Raw genomic sequence first — 23983 nt, 5'->3', positions numbered from 1 at the left:
CATCCCCACCGACAGGCATCCGCGCCTGCGCCTGCTCCCCGCCCCCAGAATCCCCCCCCCCCCCCCCCCCGGCCTTGGGTGATAAGTTTAAGGGCAGGACGCTATATCAGGTCCACCAGGGAAATCTATTTGGAGTGTGAGCTGAAATCACACGTGAGTCTCTCACTTGCCTTAGGAGCCGGCTCAGCTGTCTCTTGTCGCTGGGAACTGGCTCTGCTAAAGGCCCGTCCCCCCCCAGCCTCCTCTGCCTGAGCCCTCCCCCCCCTCCCCTCAAAGGCCTTGCTGCAGCCTGGGGAATTCGCACAAATGGTGTGCGATTTGCCCCTTTTGTGTTTTTCTTTCTGACTTGGAGGTAAAGAAAACCCTTCACCCCGCTCTGACTCTCTGTTTATTCAACTGGGAGAGATTTCACACCCAGGAACACCGCTCTCCCGGCGTGAGCCTTTTTTCCTAAATCTTCGTCGTCGTCCCAGCTATTCCATCCCTGCAGGTCCCTGAATAATTTATGAGTCCACGCTGGCCTTATAAAAGGGTCTTGCAGAAAAGGCCAAAGGAGTTCAGGAGGTTCTGAGAAATAGGAGCCCCCACAGCCTGCCTGGCTGTGACAGCCAGAGGATGGACTCTGCCACTCAGGCTGCAGCCGCCCCCACCCCAGCCCTGACCCTGGCCCCAGCTCCAGCCCTAGTGCAGAGCCCCCCGGCACTCCCTGGCCCAGGAAGCCCATTGTCCCTTCTCTCCTCTGGACAAGAAATAGATGGAAGCAAACGGTAAGTGGAACTTGGCCTTGGGCAACTTGAACTCAGACTTAGTGTGGTTCCTGGGAGAGGAAGGGACATTAGATGTGCCTTGTTCTCTGCAAAGGCAAAAGGCGAAAGCCTCACAGCCCCCAGAGGGCTCCACATCTCGGGCTGCAATATCTCAAATGGCTTGTCACCTCACAAGTCGCTCTGGCTGGCAGGAGGGGACTCGGGGACGGGGGCACTGCCAAAGCCGAAAGCTGAACTGTCATGAAACCTGGGTCGAACATGACCTAGGCTGTAGAACGGGGAACATGGTCCAAAGTCCCAAGAAGCCTGTGATGGAGGGACAGTCTCTTTCTTGACCACATCACAAGATTTTCACTGCCTTTTTCTTTTTCCTACCTTCTAAAGTCTCGTGGGGAGGTGGTGGACCCAGACATTTTTTTTTTGGCCCCTTTCCCCAGCCCAGGAAGATGGTGGAACTGTGAGCTCTCCTGCCTGGAGGGGGAGGTAGGGGGCAAGATATTTTTTCCGCCCAACCCTCATTCATCCCTCTAACCATTTAACCTTCACCAAGCATTGAGGGAAGCACCTGCTGTGTACTGGGCCTTAGGCTAGTAGGTGTTGGGGATTCAGATACAGCAGGACAGAAATCTGCCCTTAAGAAGCTCTAAGGGGAGTTCCCATCACGGCTCAGTGGTTAATGAATCCAACTAGGAACCATGAGGTGGCGGGTTCAATCCCTGGCCTCTCTCAGTGGGTAAAGGATCTGGCATTGCCGTGAGCTGTGGTGTAGGTTGCAGACAGGGCCGCACCCTAGAAAAAGACAAAAAAAAAAAAAAAAAAAAAAAGAAGCTCTAAGACAAGTAAATCAATCATCCTCAGTGAGATAACATTGTCCTGGACTCAGGGTCCTTAAGAAAGTCTTCCTGGAGGAGGCGGAATCTGAGCCAAGTTTTTGGCAGGCCTCCTATGTATCTCAGGGGGCCCACAATCCCCAATCCAGTCTCTTCTTCCTCCACCAACTGACTTCTCCTCCTTGTCCTAGAGGAGCTTGTCTGTGGAGGCCCTGGCTGTCCTCTGCAAGTGACCCCCGGAGGCAGGTGAGGAAACCTGCGGATCTGGTGAGTTTGAACCCCTGTTCCACGCGGTCGCATGTGCCCATGGCCACGTGCCTTCATGCTGAGCAGCTCCCTTCCAGAGAGCCCTCTGACCTCTTTGCAGGGCTGCAGATCCGGCAAAGCACCTCCCCAGCCTTGCCCACGTTTCGATTCCTGCAACAGCTCTAGGGAGGAAAGCAGAGTCAAGGTTCCTGGGGCGATTTGAAAGATGAAGAGACCCATTCCCAGAGCAGGAAAGAGATGTGGGCAGGCTCCAGAGCGCATCTGCTGTGGAGCTGGTGCTAGAATTCCAGTCTCCCAGCATCCAGCCCCAGTGCTCTGCCCCCACCTCATCTTTGCTGCTCCAGTAGAACTCTGTCCCCAGGTCTGTCTCCAAACAGGTGTTAGAACGGGGGCAGGAAAGCACTCCCCCCCGGACTTTATCCACTTGTTTTTCAACCACAACCAGGACAGACCCCCTTGCTGGGGCGGGGGCTGGACCCCAGAGATATCTAAGGTCTCTTCCAGATCAACTTACCTGCAGGTTCCTAACCCCTGATACAAAAGAGCCAGTTATCTGGCCATGTACTTTGAGCCACATGCTAGCTTTTGCTTTGGACAGGCCGCCGGTGAGGCAACAGGTGCCAAGGTCACCAAGGGTGACTCCGAGTTCCATCATCCTGTCAGGTAAGCATCTGGCACCAGGCTCAGAACTTGATGTAGCTCCATTAGCCACAGCCCCGTGAAGCAGGAGGAGGGAGGCACCGCTGCGATCACCTTTTCACAGACCAGGAAACTGCAGCCCAGAGAGGTTAAGGGACTTGGCCAAGGTTGCCGTCCCTGGAGTCATGGTCAATGACCCCTAAGAATGAGCCCCAAGGGAGGGGTCAGTGAACAAAGCCTTAGTAGGAGTTGGAGGACAGAGAGCTAGAGAATCCTTGGCTGAAGGCCTTCTGAGGTGGGGGTGGGTGGGTGGGATCAGTGTCAGGACCGATACAGGCTTGGGGCTGGGGCTTCCCATAGCTTTAAGCACACCAGACATTACCTTCCTGCCTGGAACCCAGTTGTAACAATCCAGAAGGTTCTGTTGCAAAGCTCTCTTTCTTCCTTTTCCTCTCACCCGGTTACTGCAGGCGGAAGGATTTAGGAGCTGGCTTCCTTCTTGGCACTACCGAGCCCTCTGCACATATGAACCCTGCTAAGTTGGGGCCATATTTCTTCTCTGTCCACAGGCTCTTCTGGCCTAAATCCCGCTCCTTTGACTACCTGTACAGTGATGGGGAGATTTTACTGCAGAACTTCCCTGTCCAGGCAACCATCAACCTCTATGAGGACTCGGACAGCGAGGAGGAGGAAGAGGAGGAGGGGGAAGCAGAAGAGGAGGAGAAACAGGAGGCAGATGAAAAGGGGCCAGAAGGGTGTGGGAAGGTTCCAGGGTCAGCACCACACAGGGCCACAGCTCCTCCTCCCTCCCTGCCCCTGACCTGTCCCAATTGAACCAGACAGAGTCTGATTGGGGTTCAGTATGCCTGGTAAGGCCACCAGGGCACTGATTAGCCAGGGATCTCCAGGCACAGCTGTCTGGATTGAAAGCTGGGGCCTCAAGTCATTGGCTCACCCTGGCTCACCCACGAGTCCAGGCCTCTGGCATCTCATTGGGTTGCTGTTTTGTTGACAGTGATAGGGTCCTAGGAGCTCTAGGGGAAGGAAGACTTGCTTTCTGAAGTCCCCAGGGAGCAGATCCGGACAGAGCATGCCCGTGCAGCGGGGAATGGTTGCTCTTCAAGGCTCTTTGACTCCCCAGCCTTCCAGGTGGTTGTATAGTCCTGTCTCCCTAGAGAAAGCCCACCTGCTGGCTTCATCTCCAGGGATATGAGAGCAACAGCAGATCCAGGCACAATTGGGGTGCCTTCCTGATGGACCTTGCAGGAAGGGAAGGGCACATCTAGAGAGTCAGCTTGCTATGGGGACCTCCTTCCTTCTACTGGGGGTCTCTGTGTTGACACGAGATGAATCAGGAGAAAAAATAAACTAGATGATGTTTACCTTTTTCCTGGAACTGAACTGATTTCTTAAGTGAACTCTGCCCATGTTGTCAAGCCGCGGACGGAGGGTCAGAGACCAGCTCAAGGCCAATTCATTGGTCTACCCGAGGTCAGTTGACAGATCATTCTTCACAGGGATGTACCACAGGGGGCCCAACATGGGACCAGGCCGTCTTTGTCAACTTGTGCAATCAGTTTAATTAACCATCAAAGACCTCTTGGAAAGGGGACACAGAGGCCCCCTAGAGAGCAGCTTAAAAGTTGGAAGGAGGGCTGGGGGGTGGGGAAAGCGATATGTGCAGCCTCAATCGAACTATGGAGATGAGCGGGTGCATGTGCGTAGGGGACTTGGGAGGCTACTAAGTCCTATCAATTTTACCTTCTCAACTCCCTCTGTATCTGCCGCAGCTCAGGCTCTGGGTCACTCTGCAACTTACTTTCTTGCCTCCAGCACGTCCCTCTGCAACTCATCCTCCCTACTGGCCGCGAGATCAGATTATGTTTTATCCCCTGCTTGAAGCCCTACCATGACACTTCATTGTCTCATCAACAATCGGACTTATTATTTTTTTAAATCACAGATCCTCATGAGAATATATAGCTTTTCTACTCATACATTTCCAAACCAAGTCTTCAACTGGATATTCTAGGCTGTCCAAGTGCCTAGACACAGGTCCTTACCTGTGTCTTCAGACTCATCTCTCTCTCTCTCTCTCTCTTTTTTTTTTTTTTTGTCTTTTTAGGGCCACACCCTCAGCATATGGAGGCTCCCAGGCTAGGCATCAAACCAGAGCTATGGCTGCCAGTCTACACCACAGTCACAGTAACACGGGATCCGAGCTGCGTCGGAGACCTACACCACAGCTCACGGCAATACCGGATCCTTAACCTCATGAGCAATGCCAGGGATCGAAGCTGCGTCCTCATGGTTGCTAGTCAGATTCGTTTCCACTGAGCCATGATAGGAACTCCCAGACTCACCTCTTGACAGTTGAAGTTCATGCTGCCTGTTCTTGAATGTGTCAGGCTTTCTCACACTTCTGTGGCTTTAATCCTCTGTTCGAAATGCATTTTAGACTTTTGCAGGTCTGATCAAGTCCCATGCATCCACTAGGACTAGCTCAGACTTCCTGTGAGACATCTCCCCACACTCCCAGGTCCAGTCTTGGAGGCCCCCCCCCCTTATTCAGCACCTCCTCTACCATTGCAGCTACCCCTCTTCCTGTGCAGGAAGATAGGGTTGTATTTGATAACCCCACGTGACTTCTCTGAACCGCAAACTGCCTGGCACAAGGGAAGTGCTCAGAAAATGTTGAAGGAGGAGTTCCCGTCCTTGGCACAGCGGAAATGAATCCGACTAGGAACCATGAAGTTGCGGGTTTGATTCCTGGCTTCGCTCCGTGGGTTAAGGACCCAACAACTGAGCTGTGGTGCAGACGTGGCTTGGATCCTGCATTGCTGTGGCTCTGGCAGGCAGCTGTAGCTGCGATTGGACCCTAGCCTATGCCATGGGTGCGGCCCTAAAAAGCAAAAAAAAAAAAAAAAAAAAAAAAGAAAAAGATTTGCAGGTCTTAAAGCAGTTTTTGGTAGAACCCCCTCTGTCCATCCAGCCCCCCACCCCTCGGTCCTGGCCCACCTGCTGGCTTCCCATGTCTTTGCTGAGCTGTAGGAAGCACAAGGTAACCTTATCTGATTGAGGAGCGAAATGCTGGCCATATTCCTCTCCCTCTTCCCTCAATACAGTCTATTCAGCTCTCCAAGCTCCCTGGGGCTTCCCTGAATTAGACATGGCCTTGAGCGGGCCACCAAACTCACACGCTGGTGCCATCTATTGGTCAAAGTTCAGCCTTGTTCCTTAATGAAGGCTGCCAGGCAGTTGACCCTTGATCATATTAATTCCTTCAGTCCATTCTGTTTCTGCTTGGAGGTAAAGTGGAATTTACCATGTGCTGCCTGTGTGACCTTGGGCAAGTTACTTATCCACTCTGAGCCCCGCTCTCCTCATCTGTAAAGTGGGCAATGTAAGGATACTTCCTCTCGGGGTGGTTGTAAGGATTCCGCGAGGTAATATAGGTAGAGTACTTAGCACGAGCCCTGGCACATAGTAAAAGCACACAAGGGAAATTATTCATAGTCATCATGGTTGTAGTAGTGGTTGTTATTATTAACTTCATGACCGAAACGAGCTAAGAGGCTAGAGTCAGGTAATGACAGGCTTATTCAACTCATGACTGATTTGTCAGCTCTCTCCACCTGGATCCCCCGGCACTATTTGATCATCTACCCGTCAAAGCATCTTTGTGGTGTTTGTGCTCCATTCAACAAAGAAAGAAAGAGACGGGACAAATGTAGCTTCCAGGGCTACTTGTTACAGGTTTCTGGTCCCTTTTTCCTAGGAGAGAGATTTCAAAACTTAGTTTTTTCTAACCTTTTTTTTAACTTTTTTTTTTTTTTGGTCTTTTCATGTTTTTCTAGGGCCACACCCACAGCCTATGGAGGTTCCCAGGCTAGGGGTCGAATCAGAGCTATAGCCACCTGCCTACACCACAGCCACAGCAAGGCAGGATCCGAGCCGCGTCTGCAATTTACACCACAGCTCATGGCAACGCCGGATCCTCAACCCACTGAGCAAGGCCAGGGATCAAACCCGCAACCTCATGGTTCCTAGTCGGATTTGTTAACCACTGAGCCAAGACAGGAACTCCTCAAAACTTATTTTATGTGCTTTAGCAGGAACGCCTTTCTTCTGAATTGAATGCAGAACCCCAAAGTACAAATCAGAAAAGATGGATCTCGGGAGGTCCCTTTCATGGCGCAGCGGAAAGAAACCCGACCAGGAACCACAAGGTTGCGGGTTCGATCCCTGGCCTTGCTCAGCGGGTTAAGGATCCAGCATTGCCATAAGCTGCGGTGTAGGTTGCAGACATGGCTTGGACCTGGTGTGGCTGTGGCTGTGGCGTAGGCCGGTGGCTGGAGCTCCAATTAGACCCATAGCCTGGGAACCTCTATATGCCACAAGCGCGGCCTTAAAAAGGGCTATAAAATTTGGTTGTGATGACTGTTGTACAACTATAAATGTAATAAAATTCATTGAGTAATTTAAAAAAAAAAGATGAAGCAGCCCTGGTGGGAAACACAGTGGGAGACACAGAATTCCTCCCTGGGCAAACTCTCTCTGTTCTCTTTCTGTGAGGCACCTTCAGAGATCCCTAGTTTGTGAGGAAGACTGTTTGGAAAGCACTCTCCCAAGGGTTAAAGCAAGATTGATTTGAAGTCCAAGGGGGATTAGTATTTTAACATGTTCAGTGTTCCGTTTAAAATCCTTGTTTTGGGTTCTAAGCTCCCAGCATTTCATAGCTCAAAAATTGCTCCAGTCCTTGTACCATAGGTAGTAGGGGTTTAAAATCCTTGGAATCCCAATATCCTTGGTTTTAGGGTATTATATAGCATAGAATTACTAATCCCTAAATCCCCAGTGGCTTAAGAACCCTAAAACCCTTGGAGCAGTAATTCTTAACTCAGAACAACCTCCTCTCACTGCCCTTCTCCTGCCCCTTACTGCGCATGTGCCGGTTGGTAAGTGGCAGCCATTTTGTCTCACTTTCCTCCTCCGTCCTGAATGGCTTGTGATCTTCTTCCCCAGACAGTGTGGCTATGCGGTTGAAATTCACTATCTGACTCCTCAGAGCCCAGCCTGCCGTTACTTTGTTATGGGTGTCTCCAGTCCTTGCAGCAACTTCAAATCTAGTGCACCAACTCAGGGGAAAGCAAAAAATCTTTGTAAAACTTAAGAGCCCTTCCTCTGGCTCCACCCCAGCTGGCCCATCCTAGTGCCCCATCCTTCCTCACCCCGTGCTGATGCCTCCTGTTTCCCCCACCCCCTAGCAACAGACAGATGGCACAGGGTTTGGGTGGGAGGCTTGTTTGATCTGGGCCTTGAAGGACGAGCCCAGGTGGAGATGGAGAGAAAACATTCCAGAAAGAGGCAGCAGTTCGAATTCCTTCCTTAAACCAATATTGAGCACCTACTCTGCGCCAGGCATTCCTACTGTAGTGGTTAAGAGCATGGGCTTTGGAAGCAAATGTACCTGAATTCAAACCTCATATTGGCCTCTACTGGTTCTATCCATAGGCCCACTCCTCTCTGGTGACAAGGTCAGCTCTCTGCCCTAAGCCCTCTCACTGCCACCTCTGTAGTCCCTTATTATAGTGCTTAGAGACACAGACATACACAGACACACACACACACACACACACACTGCATATGTGCATTAAAAGTTACCTATATTCTCCCGTCTCTGTGCAAGGAAAGCCCCTTCCCCGACCCCACCTTGTCCCCCTCCCCCCTGACTGTACCTGTGTAGTTATCTACAGTGTGTCTCCTCTCTGCCCCAGGCCCCCGTTATAAACGGTGGCCTGTCCTCCTTCCAAACAAAGTTGTTAGGTGGACTGATCTCACTGTTTGGACTTGCTGGGGGCCTGGTGTTGGTTACTGTGTTTTTGGTTTACTCCCCAGCTGGCAAGGCTTATAGCAACCTCCAGGCAAGCACAGAAACCCAGGTAGAAAACCCAGCAAAGAGCAAGTCCTCAGAAGTGGTGGCCACACATTCTGCCAGGTGCTTGCTACTCACGTTACACCCATGGTTAACTCCTAAGGGTCTATAATTGCAACACTCCTCGGAGAGAGGCACAGGAATGATGCCCATTTATATATGAGAAAACCAAGAGTTAGTAAGGTTTTTGCCCTAGTGAGCACAAGCCACCATTTTAAGGACAGGGGTCTGGAGCAGAAAAGAGACAGACTGCTCCCCACTGGGTATCCACACAGTCACCTGGGTACCAGGTGGTAACACCTGCTGAGGTGGAAGAGGGGGCTCCCCCTTGCCCAGAGGGGCCTAGACAGCAGGGCACTTTACATGTATTACCTCGTTTGATCTTTACAACGACCCTGAGACCCAAATACCATTTATTATCCCCATTTTATGAGTGAGCAAACTGATATTCCAAGAGGTCAAGGAATCTGCTCAAGGTCACACCATGAGTCAATGGCTGAGTTAAGATTTGAGAGATTATAGCACTTGGCCCAGGTGGCACCAGTGAAAAGTGTCAGGACCAGCATGCAGGTCTGTCTCATGGTAGAGCCCCAGTGCTGGCAGAAGGCAGAGTCTACAGGATTTGGTGAAGGATGAAGTCTCTGGGGAGGGTGGCCGAGAGAAGCTTTCAAATCCTGCTGGAGGGAAGTGAGTCAGAGGTTAGGAACAGTTCTGAGCCAAGAAGAGCTTCGAAGGTGTCACCAAGAGAGGGACACGTCGGGGCCTCCTGCAGGGCAGGGACAGCCTCTTATGGAGCCTGGGCTCTTTGAGGCAAGGGATGGAGGAGGGAGCACGGTTGCTGGCCCTCAGCGCTGTGGAACCTCTGCGTGGACAGGGCCCTGGCTGGGCGAGCTTCCTTGTGGATGAAGGGTCTGGGCCCAGAAGGAGAAACTACCTATGGCCCAGCTCTCCCAAGATGCACCAGGCACTGAACTCAGCCCCCCCCACCCCCACCCCCCACTTTATCAAGAACAAGGGCTCGCCAAACCCCAGCAGGACGGGAGGTGCTCTCCTCATGTTTACAGACAGGAAATGGGGCTCAGAGAGGTGAAATCATGGTCAGAAAGTGAGGGAGACCCCAGTCCTGGCTCTTAACCTCTTCTGTGCATCCCTCCCTGAGAGTCCCATTAGGGCGGGCAGCTACGTAGAAGAGAAGCACATAATAAACTGTCAGGCAAAGGCATTTCTAGCCGTCACTGGGGATACCTGGGGCCGGAAGCTAAGTGGGAATTAAAAAGTGTTGAGGGAGAACCCAAGAACAATCTGGAGTCAGGCTCTGGGGTCTTCCAGGAGTCTTCCATCCCTGGCAGAGAACAGCCAGCTCCTGCAAGTCCCGAGCAATTCAATAGCTGTCCATTAACAGTAGGGGAGGCAGCGCCCCCTCGTGGCCAAGATATAAACTGAGCCTGGACCTACAACACTGGGCAAGGGATCAGGAGGCTCAGGCGCCCAGAAGGTTCTGTGGCCAGCAAGTTAGTGCCCTTTGGTTATGTGGAGAAGCTCTGAAATTACACTACACCCGTGTTGTAAGCACTGGTTCTTTGTGAGCTCAGTGATGATGGCCCAAATAGCAAATTAGTCTCTAAGCCCCAGTTTCTTCATTGAAAAGATAGGAATGATAATAATACTAATTTCAGGAGTTCCCATTGTGACTCAGTGGAAACGAACCTACCTAGCATCCATGAGGACGCAGGTTCGATCCCTGGCCTTGCTCAGCGGATTAAGGATCCAGCATTGCCGTGAGCTGTGGTGTAGGTCGCAGACGTGGCTCAGATCTGGCGTTGTTGTGGCTGTGGTGTAGGCCAGTGGCTACAGCTCGTGATTCAACCCCTACCCTGGGAACCTCCATATGCTGTGGGTGCAGCCCTAAAAAGACAAAAAAAAAATACTAATTTCATAGGATAATTCTAAGGATTAAATGATATAATACATGTAAAGGATTTAGAATCTTTGGCACATGATAGATGGGAGATACACGTGTGTGGGGGGATATATATATATATATATATATATATATATATAGTGCGTGCATATATATAATCATCTTCCTTTTTGACACATGCTATCATGTTAGTACTTCTTTGAGTCCCCTCGACTTCCCTTTCTAGCTCTGTTAGGTCCCTGATGCCTCCAAGCCCGCTGTCTTTGCCCCAAGGCACTGTCCACACACTTTCCTAAAGCTTATGGCTATTACACAGGCTAAGTAAGACATTTGCTTTACTCCATGGATACTTTCAAGCACCCTGGACCGTTCATCTTTGTCCCTCACTATCCTGTTAGTAAGCTTGCTTTACACACATGCTGGGCGGGCTCTGTCCGTGCTTCAGAGCAGCCTGACATCCATGTTCTCCCCAGGAGGTCCCCAGGAGGTACTCGCATTTTTCAATGAGGAATTTGAAGATGGTGGGAAGAGAAGTGATTTGTGATGTGTCTTTTTTTTTTTTTTTTTTTTGGTCTTTTTAGAGCCGCATCCGGGGCACATGGAAGTTTCCAGGCTAGGGGGTCGAATCAGAGCTGTAGCTGCTGGCCTACACCACAGCCACAGCAATGCCAGATCCGAGCCGCATCTTCGACCTATGCCACAGCTCACAGCACCGCTGGATCCTTAACCCACTGAGCGAGGCTAGGGATCGAACGTGTGTCCTCATGGTTACCAGTCATTCGTTTCCGCTGAGCCACAATGGGAACTCCCAAGAGAAGCCATCTGCTCAAGGCCACACAGCAAGTCGGTACAGGAGTCAAGACTGTGCACACCCCCCCACCCCCACTGCCATCCGGAATCTTGTGTTGAGTCCAGTGCTTCTCCTTCAACCCTTGCAATGGCTCAGTGCCCTGAGCTCTGGCTAAACGTGAAGCATCTCTAATCCAGGATTCAGCTTTCTAGTTTGGAAGCTGCATACATCACTGCATTGTGACAAAGTTTTCTTGTTTCTACCAAGGCCAAGGTTGTATCTCCAGGAAACTGTCAAACTATGTTCCTTTCTTAAAAGAAATGCCAGTAAGTTACTAGGACTGGTGAGCCAAAACAGCTACCTCTCCAACACATGCCAAGAATCCCCAGCCGAGCTGCAGGCACCGCTGAGAAATTAACCACTGTCCCCGTGTTCACAGCCAACTGGATTTAGCTACTCATCTCATCTCATGTTGGACATAACCTCAGGGGCTGGAAAGGGCAACTCTGCCCCAAGTCGGTACAAAGATTGGGAGGTGTTGATGGGTGTCACCAGCATGGGTCCTTGTGGGGACACCTGTTGGCAGGCACTAGGGGAAACAATATGATAATAGCTCTCAGTGTCACCTGACGTGACTCTGGGGGATGCAGGATTAGGGGGTCCCTGTTGTGGCACAGCAGAAACGAATCCAACTAGTATCCATGAGGATGGGTGCTCCATGACTGGCCTCACTCAGTAGGTCAGGGAGCTGTGGCATAAGTCGCAGATGCGGCTCGGATCTGGTGGTGCTGTGGCTATGGTATAGGCTGGCAGCTGTAGCTCTGATTTGACCCTAGGCTGGGAACTTCCATATGCCGCAGATGTGGCCCTAAAAAGGAAAAAACAAAAAACAAAAAACAAAAAAAAGTAGAGTTCCCATCATGGCACAGTGGCAATGAATCTGACTACTACCCATAAGGATGCGGGTTTGATCCCTGGCCTCGCTCAGTGGGTTGAGGATCCTGCGTTGCTGGGAGCTGTGGTGTGGGTCGCAGACATGGCTCAGATCCTGCGTTGCTGTGGTTGTGGCTCCGATTCGACCCCTAGCCTGGGAACTTCTGTATGTCATGGATGCGGCCCTAAGAAACAAAGAGAGAGAGAGAGAATGCAGGCTTGAGTGTTAGTACCAGAGGCTGGTCTCCTCTCGTTCTGACACACTGGCAACAGCACAAACCCCGCTGAAAGGACGTATCACGGAGCCCAGAGACCACCTCCTCCCGCCCTATGTTATGTGGAAGCCCTGGCAAGCTTGGTTCTGCTGCGAGGAAAACCTTGTTACCTCCTCCTGGAGCACTGGATCCTCGGGTGACACTGAATTTCTCTTTCGGCTGTCACTTGCTCTTCACTCTGCCATCACCATGGCAACCTGAGAGGCAGCCAGCATCAAAAGCAACTCCTCCCCAGCAGACATATGTGGAACAGCAAATGTACTGTCTCTGATACTAGGGGAAGGGAACATTTTTATTCCATGCTGCAGCCTTGATCCGTGGTGAAGAGTAGCTTCTTCCACCTACAGTTCTGGTGTTGGACAGACCTCTTTTTTAGAGCTTCCTGCATAGGAACTGCTAATCTGATTGGTGTGAGATCAGTCACGAGGCTATATCTCACCAGTGAGCCGGTTGAGATACTTCTGTGACTCTGGTGTCCATTCCGCCTGCTCTGGGTGATTAGGTCAGGTCACATTTGTGCTGAAGGGCTTAGCTTCTCAGATTCAGAGGAGACAGAGTAGCTTAAGCTGCCTGTTCCAGTCCATTTGTCAAACCAGATGACCCTACAACAGAAAGAGGGAAAGGGATGGAGTGGGATTACAAAAGCATATGCTGAATTCTTGAATCAAGCTTTTACTAATAAATGGCACTTTGTTTGCTGTTCTAATCGCTCCATGTGCATATAGCTTTCTTTCTCTTTCTTTCTTTTTTCTTTTCTTTTCTTTCTTTTTTTTTTTTTTTTTTTTTGGCCATACCCACAGCATGTGGAAGTTCTCAGGCCAGGGATCGAACCTGCACCAAAGCAGCGACCCAAGCCATAGCCACGACAATGCCAGATCCTTAACCCACTGCACCACACCAGAACTCTGCATGCAGCTTTCTCAGTGGAAAATCTTGAAGAGAAGAAGGATGAGTGGTGAGATTCAGGCATGAAAACTCGTTGAGCCTACAATACTTAGGAAGGTTTGGCTAGAGTCAGAATTTTTGTCTTTTTTTTTTTTTTTTTTTTTTTGTCTTTTTAGGGCCCCACCCGCTGCATATGGAGGTTCCCAGGCTGGGGGTCAAATCGGAGCTGTAGCCACTGGCCTAAACCACAGCCACAGCAACGCCAGATCTGAGCTGCGTCTGCGACCTACACCACAGCTCACAGCAATGCCAGATCCCCGACACAGTGATCGAGGCCAGGGATCAAACACTCAACCTCACGGTTCCTAGTCGGATTTATTTCCACTGCGCCACAACGGGAACTCCTAAACCCAAATTTCATATTGGGCTTCTAGTTGCATGTAGCTCTTTCACAGACATGTAGGAGCGATGGGACTTTGTTGTGAAATTGTGAGTAGTGGCTTTGCCTTGGGCTAACAGTGGAATTTCCCCTGTTCTAACAGACCCATGGAAAATTGTTTAATTATCAAAGCCCTTTTGGAAAATGGATGACAATTTCCATAGGTTAAAAAAAATTAAATAAAAATCCATTCTTTGGAAACTTATCCAACTTTATTAATGGCTAATATTTTCTAAAGTGGGAACAGTGTTGTGGAAAGAATCTGGACACTTAGGTACTTGTTCAAGTTCTGTCATTTATTTTTTAATTTTATTATTATTATTATTAATAGCTATTTCCCCAAAACAATTTTTTTCTATTGTACAGCATGGTGACCCAGTTACACATACATGTATACATTCTTCTTATCATTTTCTTTTTGTCTTTTTGCCATTTTTTGGGCCGCTCCTGTGGCATATGTAGGTTCCCAGGCTAGGGGTCTAATCAGAGCTGTAGCCACTGGCCTACCCCACAGCCACAGCAACGCGGGATCTGGGATCCAAGCCATGTCTGCAACCTACACCACAGCTCACGGCCACGCTGGATCGTTAACCCACTGAGCAAGGCCAGGGATTGAACCCGCAACCTCATGGTTCTTAGTTGGATTCGTTGACCACTGCGCCACGATGGGAACTCCACATGTATACATTCTTTTTTCTCACATTATCATGCTGCATCATAAGTGACTAGACATAGTTCCCAGGGCTACACAGCAGGATCTCATTAAGTTCTGTCATGTATATTCTCTGTAATGTGTTGGACAATTGACTTAGTTTCCTCAGTTAGTCTTTCGCCTGCCCACCTCTTTAGGTTTCTTGGAAATGAGGTTTGAGTGGGTAGTTATATGATGCAACCATTCTACAAATTGTAAAATGTTATATACAGTTGTATTTTGTTTTATTTCTTTTATTATTTTAGTTTAACTTAGTTTGGTTGCACCCACAGCATGCGGAAGTTCCCGGGCCAGGGAACAAACCTGTGCCACAACAGTAACCAGCCATGGCAGTGACAACACCAGATCTTTAACCCACTGAGCCATCAGGCAACTCCATATTTTAATAAGTACTGTGAAAGAAACTTCAGTATAATAGTCTTCCTTTCAAAATGCAGGCACAAGCCCCAGATATTTCTGGGAGAAACCTTTGAAGATTTGGCATAAAAGCCATTCAGGTGAATTACTGGAGGAGCTGAAGCTCATGGTTTCACACCTAGAGGCAGCTGAAATATTTCTGATTTTCTGTCTGCTCAACTTTCCTGGATACTCGATTTTCTAGTCAACTTGGGGAAGCTGTCTAAGAGGCTCTGTGTACACAACTGTGAATATGGGAGCAGTAGCTTTGTTTGAATTACCGGGAGGGGTGACTTTAGGTAGTTGCCATTGGCAATTCTCAGTTCATGTTATTTCTCCAAGGTTCCCTGCACACTTCAGTGAAAGGAACATATTATGCTGAGTATTCCGAAAGTACTCAGCATGTTGGGAAAATGGATCTTTTAATTTTTTTTAATTTTTCATTTATTTTTTAGGGCTGCACCTGCGGTGTACGGAAGTTCCCAGGCAAGGGGTTGAATGAGAGCTGCAGCTGCCACCCTCTGCCACAGCCACAGAAACACGGGATCCGAGCCACATCTTGGACCTACATCACAGCTCACAGCAACATCAGATCCTTAAGTCACTGAGTGAGGCCAGGGATTGAACCAGAAACCTTGTGATCGAACTCGTGTCCTCATGGATGCTAGTCCAGGTTTGTTACCCCTGAGCCAGAACAGGAACTCCAGGAAAATGGATTTTTTATTCTAAAAACCATTTTAAGGACTCCCACTATTTAAATTCCAACCATGGTCATGAAAGGTGGTTTTTTTTTTTAATTCTCTAAAATCATGGAAAAACTTATAGGTAATTGTAAGGTGAGCACGGAGAAAAAGAGAACGGAGCCGGGTGTTCAGGCAAAGAGAAGAAAATTGATTAGAGGGAAAAAGGAGAGGGTGACTGACCCTTGGGAAGAGCCAGCTCCCCCCTTCTCGTGGGGCCTTCTTATACCCTGCGGATGGGAAATTGGATTCCCTGAAGCTGGGGGAGTTTATCTTTCGCCTGCAGCTGAACTCTGGTGGTCAGGGAGTCATGAGAAAGTCGGAGATGTCTCACGGTAGGGTGGTCTCGTAATCTTGAGAAAGCTGGAGGTATGTGGTGTCCCACGGTGAAGGGGGGGAAGGGTCTCATAGTCTTGGGAAAGGAGGCACCAGCGGTGAAAACAGGATGTCACTTAAGCAAGGCAGGCAGTCTCATGGGTCAGCAGAAAGAGCCATTGCAACAATGAGCCCCCATGGAGCCCCGAACAGAAATCTATAAAAGAATTACCATAGGTACAAGGACAAGAGTCAAAATGATGGGAGACATCCCAACTGACCAAAACATTAAAAGTAGAATGAGGAGTTCCCGTCGTGGCGCAGCGGAAATGAATCCGACTAGGAACCATGAGGTTGCAGGTTCGATCCCTGGCCTCGCTCAGTGGGTTCAGGATCTGGCGTTGCTATGAGCTGTCGCAAACGCAGCTCGGATCCCACGTTGCTGTGGCTCTGGCACTGGCCAGCAGCTGCAGCTCCGATTAGACCCCTAACCTGGGAACCTCCATATGCTGCAAGTGCAGCCCTAAAAAGACAAAAGGCAAAAAAAAAAAAAAAAAAAAAGCAGAAAAAAAACCAAAATAAAAGTAAAATGAAAGCAGAGTCATGGGAATAAAAATAAAAAGGATTAAAAGTATCACAAGGAGTTCTCTTCATGGCTAAGTGGTTAACAAACACGACTAGTATCCATGAGGATGCAGGTTCGATCCCTGGCCTCGCTCAGTGAGTGGGTTAAGGATCTAGCGTTACCATGAGCTGTGGTGTAGGTCACAGATGCAGCTCAGATCCCACGTTGCTACAGCTACAATTTTTTTTTTTTTTGTCTTTTTGCCTTTCCTAGGGCAGCTCCCGCGGCATATGGAGGTTCCCAGGCTAGGGGTCGAATCGGAGCTGTAGCCGCCGGCCTACACCACAGCCACAACAACGCCGGATCCTTAACCCACTGAGCAAGGCCAGGGACAGAACCTGCAACCTCATGGTTCCTAGTTGGATTCGTTAACTACTGAGCCACGATGGGAACTCCATTACAGCTCTGATTTGACCCCTAGCCTGGGAACTTCCATATGCCATGGGTGCTGCCCTAAAAAAAGCAAAAAAAAAAAAAAAAAAAAGCTGAATAAATAAAAGTATCACAAGGAGAGTCATATACAAGGAATGTGAACTTGAGGGATCAGTTTCAAGAGAAAAATGAAGAAAAAGACAGGACCAGTGAGATGACAGATGGCCACGTGCTCATCAGTATGGCCCTTTCTCTCCTATAACCTCATGAATCTTGAGGAAAAAAAATGCAAAAATCATCATGTGCTTATTGTGTTTTGATTTCTTTTAGAAGATGGTGAAAGGGGTGGTGTTTTTGACCAGGTTCTGATTAAAGGTGCTAGAAAGCCTGTGTGCATTTAGAAGCAGAGAATGATTCAGAGAAACACAAGAAAAGAGAGACAAAATCAGAGAAAGAACTCTGAGTTCCCTGTGATCCTGGAATTGAGGTTCCAGCTAAATAAACTGAATCTTTTTTTTTTGTCTTTTTTTTTTTTTTTTTTGGTCTTTTTAGGGCCACACCTGCAGCATATGGAAGTTCCCAGGCTCGGGGTCGAATCAGAGCTGTAGTTGCTGGCCTACACCACAGCTACAGCAACTTGGGATTCGAGCTGAGTCTGTAATCTATACCACAGCTCACAGCAATGACAGACCCTTAATCCACTGAGTGAGGCCAGGGATTGTACCTGCATCCTCATGGACACTAGTCAGATTCATTTCCAGTGAGCCATGAAGGAAACTCCCAATAAACTAAATCTTTGATGAAGGCTAGGGTAGCTACTATAGCTTGGTGTTCAGCTCCATTCCATCCTCATCTTAGTGTGTCATGCAGTTGATGGAAAGTACACACACTTTCCAGACTTCCTTGCAGCTGAGATTCTTTTTTTTTTTTTTTTTTTTGTCGTTTTAGAGCCGCATGGGAGGCATTTTGAGGTTCCCAGACTAGGAGTCCAATCTGAGCTGTAGCTGCCAGCCTACGCCACAGCCACAACAATGTCAGATCTGAGCCACATCTGCGACCTACACCACAGCTCATGGCAACACCAGATCCTTAACCCAATGAACGAGGCCAGGGATGGGACCTGCAACCTCATGGTTCCTAGTCGGATTTCCGCTGTGCCACGACAGGAACTCCGCAGCTGAGATTCGGAATATGATTTAGGTTCAGCTCATCAGATGCAAAGGCATGAGATTTGGAAGGTGTAACATGGCTTTTGCTTCGTTTCTGCTGCCAAGCATAGGGGTTTAGATGTTTAGTTATTTTCCAGGGGGGTTAGCAGAGGTCCCAGGATCTAGTCATTAACTACACAGGAGTCAAGAGGCAATGCCTGCAGCACCCATTTGACTGGAAGTGCAGGTGGTACTATATGTGGCATGTTTCTGGAGTTGGTAGCAGTAGTAATGGGTTCTAGATTGTGGCAATAGTAACACAGTTCCAGAGCCAGAAGTTTCTTGACTGTATGGAGAGACAGCAGCACTCTTTGCTGGCTTGGTTTCACACCATGGCCTTGAGAATCATTCTTTTTTTTTTTTTTTTTTTTTTTTGTCTTTTTGCTATTTCTTTGGGCCGCTCCCACGGCATATGGAGGTTCCCAGGCGAGGGATCAAATCGGAGCTGTAGCCACCAGCCTACACCAGAGCCACAGCAATGCAGGATCCGAGCCGCGTCTGTGACCTACACCACAGCTCATGGCAACGCCAGATCCTTAACCCACTGAGCAAGGGCAGGGACCGAACCCGCAACCTCATGGTTCCTAGTCAGATTCGTTAACCACTGCGCCACGACGGGAACTCCGAGAATAATTCTTAAAGGCTCAGCATAACATCTGTTTCTTCAGCCCTCCTAAATAATTCTATAGCCATTTGAGACCCTGTAATGAATGGCTTCCTCCTTAAACTAGCTAGTGTGGTTTCTGCTCTCTGAAACTGAACCCTGACCAATGAAGGATCGGGATATAGTACCAGGAGTGCTCAAAGGCGATAGTGTTTCAAGGAAATGGGAAAATGGAATTGATTACTTAACCTGATTGGATTTGAAAGCAGCAATAATCCTGTTAGTCTTAGAAGATGAGATGCTGGTAGTTCATGATATGAAATGGCAAACCAATGAAATTATTACCAATGGGCATCTAAAATGAAGTGCCTATTGAAAGCAAGGCTTGGCGTTCCAGTCGTGGCTCAGTGGTTAACGAATCCGACTAGGAACCATGAGGTTTCGGGTTCAATCCCTGGCCTTGCTCAATGGGTTAAGGATCCGGCGTTGCTGTGAGCTGTCGTGTAGGCTGCCAGCTACAGCCGATTAGATCCCTAGCCTGGGAACCTCCATATGCCATAGGTGCAGCCCTAAAGAGACAAAAGACCAAAAAAACAAAAAAACAAAAACAACAAGACGATGGTCCAGGTAGCTGCTACTATGGATTATTTTGGCACGAATGATGAACCCAAGAACCATGGAGTGGGATGACTCCTAATTGTGCTCTAGAGGTTTCAAATAGTGAAATGGCAATCTTAGGATTTAAATTCCCAGCTCCAGAAACAGAAGACAGTATTTTCTATTCTCTTTTCTCTTGTTAACATAGAGCTGACATAGGTGAAAATTAGTTGGTTTTATCCTATGGGTTTTTTAAAAATTTTATTATTTATTTTTTTTCTTTTTCTCTTTTCTAGGGCCATTCCTGAGGCATATGGAGGTTCCCAGGCTAGGGGTCTAATCAGAGCTATAGCCACCAGCCTACATCACAGCCACAGCAACGTGGGATCTGAGCTTCGACTGCGACCTACACCACAGCTCATGGCAACGCTGGATCACTGAGCAAGGCCAGCGATCGAACCTGCAACCCCGTGGTTCCTAGTTGGATTCATTAACCACTGCGCGCCATGATGGGAACTCCTCCTATGGCTTTTTAAATTTCAATGTCCATTATGTTGAACTCATAGCCTTGTCGGGGGTCATTTTTGTGAAAGTAAGGGCATTTAATTGAGTGAGTCTCCCTAGAATGGAAATGAGGATAATTTGGGTGAATTCAGATGACTTTAAATACTTCACCAATAAGCCTTCTTTTTTTTTTTTTTTTTTTTTTTTGGTCATTTCTTGGGCTGCTCCCACAGCATATGGAGGTTCCCAGGCTAGGGGTCTCATCAGAGCTGTAGCCACTGGCCTACTCTAGAACCATAGCAATGGAGGATCCGAGCCGCATCTGCAACCTACACCACAGCTCACAACAACACTGGATCCCCAACCCACTGAGCAAGGCCAGGGATCGAACTCGCCACCTCATGGTTCCTAGTCGGATTCGTTAACCACTGAGCCACGACGACGGGAACTCCCCCATGAGCCTTCTTTGTCAGTAGAAGCATCCGCAGCTTGAGGAAGCTAGTCCTGCCTTGCTTAAACACCCTACAAGTTACTTGTAAGGGAATGTCGGTTTTCCACCATCCCTAATACCTCTCACTGCTCCCGGGCTTATAACTAGAGTTAGATCACGGTATGCTCCAAGTGTAGGAGAAAATGTCCCAATAAAATGGTAGAAAGGAGAGACCCCGGCCATGATGACTAAGCAAAGGCCAGCCAACGGCCCCAACCACCCTCTGCTTCTGTAAACTTGTTTCCGCATCTATTACTTTGCCAGGTCTCACTCTGGTCCGCCAAGCACAGACCCGGAAGAACTAGCCCATAAAAGCCTTGTGATACAATAGCCAAAACATGGAAACAACCTAAATGTCCATCGACAGAGGAGTGGATCAAGAAGATGTGGTACATATACACAATGGAATATGACTCAGCCACTAAAAAGAACAAAATACTGGCATTTTTTTGCAACATGGATGGACCTAGTAACTATCATGCTAAGTGAAGTCAGCCGTACAATGAGACACCAACATCCAATGCTTTCACTGACATGTGGAATCTGAAAAAAGGACAGACGGAACTTCTTTGCAGAACAGATGCCAACTCACAGACATTGAAAAACTTACGGTCTCCAGAGGAGACAGTTTGGGGGGGTGGGAGGAATGTGCTTGGGCTGTGAGATGGAAATCCTGTGAAATCAGATTGTGATGATCATTATACAACTACAGATGTGATAAATTCGTTTAAGTAATAAAAAAAAAAAAAGCCTCATGAAACCCCTCTTTGGGGCTCAGACTCCGGAGAGCAATCTCCTCTGAGCCCACTGGCGTAATAAACCTGAGTTCTCCAACTCTCCGAGTGCTTGCTTGGTTTCTTGCTGGGTGAAAGAGCTGCTGGAGCTGGTACACTGGCCATAGGGCTGCCACCAGAGCTGATACACTCCGGCCTTGGGCTGCTGACAGCCACCGCAACACAAGGACACAAATATTAAGGTCTGAACTGGAAGGAGGGAATTGCAAAATTTTGCTAACTGATAGTGGAAGAAATTCAAAGAATATGTGCAGGAATGTATTTTGAGAATACTATACCGGGGAGGAAGGAATGTAATTTTAGATGGGGCCTAATATTTCAACACCTGAATACTCACCAGAGTTTCTGTATTCAATTACTCGCTTGCCCAATTGGAAGTGTTGCGGAACTTGGCCTTTGCTTGCTGGTGCCAAATAGAAATATGGAGACAGAGTTTTGGGCAGAGGAGAAAAAAGTTTTATTTCTTTGCCAGGCAAAGGACAGTCATAGCAGGCTAATGCCTCAAAGACTGTGGGGCCCCCCCTTAGGGGATATTGGGAGGTGGTTTTACAGTTAGGGGAGTGAAAAACAGGTCCACAGACAAGGATCAGAGTAGAGGCAAGCATGCATTGTTTTCAAAGTTGGAGGTCGGGGGTCTGGTGGTCTTCTTTCTGGAATAAAGAATGTTTCATTAACATCTTCCATTTGTTGGGGGTTTAGTTCTGCAGAAGAAATCAAAGATATTGTTATCTATATTCCTTGTGGAGGGACCAGGACCTTGCTTCTATTTGCTTGGTTGATTGAAGCTAAGGCTGAAAATTAGCCCACATTTGGTAGTTCCCGTCGTGGCACAGGGGAAACAAATCCAACTAGTATCCATGAGGATGCGGGTTCGATCCTGGCCTCATTCAGTGGGTTAAGTATCTAGCATTGCCGTGAGCTATGGTGTAAGTCAAAGATACGGATCCCGAGTTGCTGTGGCTGTGGTGTAGGCTGGCAGCTATAGCTCCGATTTGACCCATAGTCTGGGAATCTCCATATGCCACAGGTGCAGCCCTAAAAAGCAAAAAAAAAAAAAAAAAAAAAAAAAAAAAAAAAAAAAAAAGAGAGAGAGAGAGAGAGTGAGAGAGAGAGAAAATTAGCCTACATTAAATGAAGTTGATATGCCGGATATCCTTGGTATAATATAGAGGAAGTACTCCAAAGACTTAAGAAAATAGAAACATTGGAATACACTCAGGATACATGACTCACACACCTACATCCTAACCATGTCCCCGAGACATTGAAAAATATATCAATGAGAGCTGCCTTCTGATAGCCTTGGGACATACTACAGAGATAGAGGCGACAGGTGCTGACACTGAAAGGAACTTGCTCATTTCAAAGAAAATAATGGGATCTTGAATGGCAGAGACCTAGTGGCAGCATTTAATGACCAGAGGTGGGGTGAGCATGGTTAACATGACAGAAGCTTGGCCAGAGAAGTAATTGGAGTGTTTTGAGCTGCAGAAAAGTTTGGTAATGGCTCCTTGTTCTTCAGATCCCTTAGAGGGAAATAGATAATCAACCTATTAATTCCTACTTGATCTGTATAGCCAAGACATTTCTGTCCGGTGAATAAAAATCTAATTTTAGCTATTATCATGGAGATTCATGGCCTCTCACCTAGTTTGGAAACCTGAGTCAGTTCACACACCCAGAGGCCCCGGATTCAGCAATATATAATAATAATAATAATAAATGTTATATATTGTATATTATATAGTATACATAATACATATATATAAATTATATTATATTATATATTATATATAATACAATATATTATGTATGTTATTTAATATATACACTATATTATATATTTTTATATTAATGAATAATATAAATAAAAATATAATAAGCATGTATTACAGATTTTCTTCCTAGCTTTTCTTTTTCTTTCTGCCATCGTTTACCATGGTAGCCATGCACTGGGCAACTGGAACCCGTAATAATTTTCAGAAATTACTGGACACTGACCGAGTTCACATTCATCTGGGGCCAATATGGGAAGTCGGGGTAGCATTTGGAGCATGAAGTTCATCCAGCGGTCACAGTCAGGGGTTATGGAGTCAAGAAACATAATTTTTTTCTTTTTTCTTTTTGTTTTTTATTCTTTTATGGCCGTACCCGCGGCATATGGAGGTTCCCAGGCTAGGGGTCTAATCCGAGCTGTAGCTGCCATCCTAGGCCCCAGCCACAGCAACTTGGGATCCGAGCCACGTCTGCGACCTACATCACAGCTCACAGCAATGCTGGATCCTGAACCCACTGAGCAAGGCCTGGGATTGAACCTGCCTCCTCATGGTTCATAGTCGGATTCGTTTCCACTGCGCCACAGTGGGAACTCCAAGAAACATAACTTTATCTCAGATCCATCTACAATGGGTCCAGTGGATCTGCAAATGCATCATAGGGTCCTTGGTTTGTGAATATTTGAAATAGCAATATTTACCAATGGGTACATCTACTGTAACCAAGCAGGGCTCTGTGGGCTCCTGGGCACACAAGCCTTTCTGTGCCCATTTCATGTTTTTAGGGAATAAACTCAGCCTCCAGGACCTTCTCTGAGTTCCAAAGGGCAGGTTCAACAGTTGCTCATCAGGGAAGGGAGGGGATGCAGGGACCAGAGATGAGCAGTCAAGAAACCATAGTGTAGCTCTGGGGCAGGGGCCTGGTCCCTCCTCAACAATATGGATGAAACAATATCTTTGAGTTGTTCTGCAGAACTAAAACCTCCAACAAATGGAAGATGTTAATGAAGCATTCTTTATTCTGGAAAGAAGACCACCAGACCACCCCAACACCAACTTTGAAAGCAATACAAGCTTGCCTCTACCCTGATCCTTATCTGCAGCCCCATTTTTCACTCCCAATCTCGCCTAAGGGGGAACAGAGTCTGAGGCATTAGCCTGCTACGACCC

At 48.0% G+C, this 23983-nt stretch overlaps 1 protein-coding gene across 5 annotated transcripts; it reads left to right on the top strand.

The window, feature by feature from the left end:
- The first annotated feature begins 553 nt into the window (after positions 1–553).
- RIPPLY1 (ripply transcriptional repressor 1) lies at positions 554–21079 on the top strand. 5 transcript variants are annotated; one of them, XM_085008103.1, is made up of 4 exons: positions 554–767; positions 1789–1843; positions 2463–2527; positions 20509–21079. In XM_085008103.1, exons 1-4 carry the CDS (start codon positions 616–618, stop codon positions 20573–20575), a joined length of 339 nt encoding a protein of 112 aa, XP_084864229.1. In that variant the 5' UTR covers positions 554–615; the 3' UTR covers positions 20576–21079. The 5 variants fall into 5 exon arrangements, with proteins under 5 accessions (XP_084864229.1, XP_084864228.1, XP_013841779.1 ...); XM_085008102.1 differs by having other exon boundaries at positions 1789–1864; positions 20509–20705; XM_013986325.3 differs by lacking the exon at positions 20509–21079 and adding an exon at positions 3073–3889.
- Positions 21080–23983: the final 2904 nt, after the last annotated feature.

This window comes from Sus scrofa, chromosome X (assembly GCF_054392235.1).
Source record: "Sus scrofa isolate SSC_HxYL_T2T_F1_AM1 chromosome X, Sscrofa_HxYL_maternal_Yorkshire_Landrace_v2.0, whole genome shotgun sequence".
Lineage (NCBI taxonomy): Eukaryota > Metazoa > Chordata > Mammalia > Artiodactyla > Suidae > Sus > Sus scrofa.
The sequence above is the reverse complement of the archived record's forward strand: the minus strand, read 5'-3'. Positions and strand labels throughout refer to the sequence as shown.